We start from the raw sequence: 3175 nt of genomic DNA on the forward strand, positions 1-3175 counted from the left end.
ACTGTACTATACTATACTATACCGTAATGTCTTTTTAATTCTATATACCACACCAGGCTTACAGTTTAGTGAAGTTCCATGAACAAGGCCTATGGCAGTGTGCAGTCCTCAGTTCTTCATTGATTGAGGGTAATTGTGCTACATGGCCAAAGGTTCACTCAAAGGACTTTTATGAGGCCGTTCGCTTTCATTTGGAGCCGCCAACTGGATCGATCAAGCTAACTTGCGAAGTCGTTCAGACTTACGGTAGGCATCACATTGACCGCATCAACTTTTCAGATGATTTTAGAAAGGCATGCGAACACAAAAAGAAGTTCCAGCATACATTGGACCTGGACACTTCAGATGTGACCGTTCAGGTGGGTCGAAACCATCCCCGTCGAAAGTAAGACTACCGTGCGTGTTGTCAAGACTTCTTTCAGGAACATCAGAGAACGAAGCCCCTCCCCGTCCATCAGTCCATCTCCGAAGAAACTAAGGTTGACGGTGCCACACCTCCCGCCTTACCCCAGCTTCTCGCAGTCGCCTCCCCGTACTTTGTTCCACTCGACTCCTGAGCGCGCTCCGCAGCATTCCACATCCGTTCCGTCCACATCCAACCAGCCAGCATATTTGATGCCGCAGACGGTGCACCGTCTGCCACAGTATGCTTTAAACACTCCCCCGGAGATTCCCCTGTTTCCCGTTTTACCCCCACAATCTGCCCCCTTTTTCCAAACCCCAGCGGTTGCAGCACTGCTCCAGCAGAACGAAAAGCTCCTGCGAAAAATGGACGCAATGGTAGAAGATCTTCGATATCTGAAGATCCGCATTAACAACTTATTGTTACAAGTCCATAGTTCTGCTTCAGCTACCGGCTTCACATTCCCCCTCCGGAGCAAAAGTGAGTGGGACAAGTTGGAAAGTGAGCTGACTGAGAGATCACGCCAAGTGGAACTGGTAATTAAATGTTGTTGATCTATTTTTTTGGTCACAGATGAAATATTTCCGGTCCTTCACTGAACCACCATGGCAAAAGTGAGTGGGACAAGTTGGAAAGTGAGCTGACTGAGAGATCACGCCAAGTGGAACTGGTAATTAAATGTTGTTGATCTATTTTTTTGGTCACAGATGAAATATTTCCGGTCCTTCACTGCAACCACCATGGCGGAGCTGGTGCGCCTATGTCTCAGACAGGCGTTGGCTGACGAATTCGCCGTCAATGTCGCCTACGCTGGGTCTGCAGACAAAATCTGCTTCCGCTACACCAGACTCTGCACCTTGATTGAAGGTAAGTGATCAGAGATGGCTTGCTAACTGTCGTTTCAGAAACAGTCCTCGGGAATCCAGTTTCCAAAGATTTCACCCGACAGGATTTGGATAAAGAAATCCAAACATGGTTCGGTAACGCACGACACCGGCTGGCCAAGAAAACGCGCCTGAATCAGTTGGCAGTAAGTTTCGACTTTGCACTTGGACAAGTTTATCGGTAGTAACCGATACATCGAATGCTCATACGTATGTTTTGTTACTGTTTCAGACGTCTGCATTGGCTCAAAAAGCCGGGATTATCACATTGGACTTGCCTTTGGACTGACTCGGTTTAATTGTGAAACATTTATTGTTCTACATCAAATATATATTTTTTATCCTTGTTTTACTTTGCATAGACGGTCAATGATAACACCGGATCAACGCAGTTATTGAACCATCTCCATAAGCGGCCAGAAGTTTGATGTACAGCGACGTGTAAAGACTCCGTTACTAGGCCTTATTTTCAGCAACCGGTACGTTTAACTGTGTAGTTACCAGTGTAGGTCGTAAGGTTACAGTCATGTTGCGGTTGTTAACTGCAAACCGTTCTTCACGATTATTTAACCGTAGAACTCGATTAATAAGTAGTCAAGAGGCCACCAGTTAGCCCAACTAGGAAGGACTACACCATGATACCGTTATTCAGCGTCTCTGTAATTCAGCGTCTCTGTAGCCATGCAACGTGGTTATTGCGTGATTACGTATACGGCGCTAAGCCATAATAAAGCCATAGAATAAATGTAATAACAGCTATTTACCGTAATATGGTATTGATTTCACCATTATTAACCTTTGGAATGTGCTCTAATGACGGTAAATTACAGGCCGATTACCGGAAAACACCGTCCTTTGACATTTATTTAACCGAGAATTAACCGGTAAACACGGTTATTTGACGGTTCTATAACCCAGCAATAACCGCCACACGAGAATGTGTAACCAACCGATAACCACAAAACACGGCTATTGGACGATCATTTAACCGAGGAATAACGCGTAAACGCGCATGTGTAACCGGGAAATAATGAGAAAAAAATTGGAAATTGACGAACACGGTTAGTTAACCCAGAAATAATCGGCAAACAGTTCGTTAACCGAGCAATAATCGGTGAACAAGGTTGTTTGGCGGTTCAACAGCCGAGCAATAGCCGGAACACCGTTATTTGATAACAATTTCTTCGTCCAATAACCGGGAACCACTGTTATTTGACGGCGCCTAAAACCAAAAATAACCGGCAAACGCGGTTATTGATCACAGGAATAAACGGTAAACATGGTTAGTTGACGGTGATTTAACCGAAATTTAACCGGAAAAACACGGTTATTCGACCCTTTCACAAACGAGAAATAACCACCAAACGACGTTGCTTAACACAGCGATACCCAGAAAACTGGGATAATGGACGATTACATAACCGAGCAAAAAAACCTGAACACAGTTAGGTAACCAGGGAACAAACAGAAAAGCTGTTATTTTACGGTAAATTCTCCGAGCAATAACAAGAAAACACAGTTAGTAGATGAGTATTCAACGGAAAATTAGTCAGAAAACACGGGAAAACCGTTAAATAATCGAAAAATTACCGGACACCAGGGTGATTTGACGCCTAAATAAACGAGAAATACCTAGTAAGCATATTGAAGAAGGGTTATTTAACCGAGCAGCAGCCGGTTATTTGACGGTTATTTAACCGAGATGCAACCGGAGATACGGTTATTTGACGCTTATATTACAGACGAACAATCGCCAGATACGGTAAATTGACGGTTATTTATCCGAGCATTAGCCGGTAGATACGTTTATTTGAAGGTTTATTAACCGAGCAGCAGCCGGCAGACACGGTTATATGACGGTTATGTAACCGAGAAATAACCGTCAGAT

At 44.1% G+C, this 3175-nt stretch overlaps 1 protein-coding gene across 1 annotated transcript in view; it reads right to left on the bottom strand.

Annotated features, from left to right (window-relative positions):
• Window positions 1-454: 454 nt before the first annotated feature.
• The window catches only part of T265_05741 (hypothetical protein), a gene marked incomplete at both ends in the record, with an annotated part of 28732 nt that continues 26011 nt past the window's right edge, over window positions 455-3175 (bottom strand). The window contains one exon of the mRNA XM_009170814.1: window positions 455-759. Within this exon, the coding sequence (XP_009169078.1) occupies window positions 455-759 (305 nt within the window). The remainder of the gene's footprint in view (window positions 760-3175) is intronic.

Source organism: Opisthorchis viverrini (genome assembly GCF_000715545.1).
Source record: "Opisthorchis viverrini unplaced genomic scaffold opera_v5_113, whole genome shotgun sequence".
Lineage (NCBI taxonomy): Eukaryota > Metazoa > Platyhelminthes > Trematoda > Opisthorchiida > Opisthorchiidae > Opisthorchis > Opisthorchis viverrini.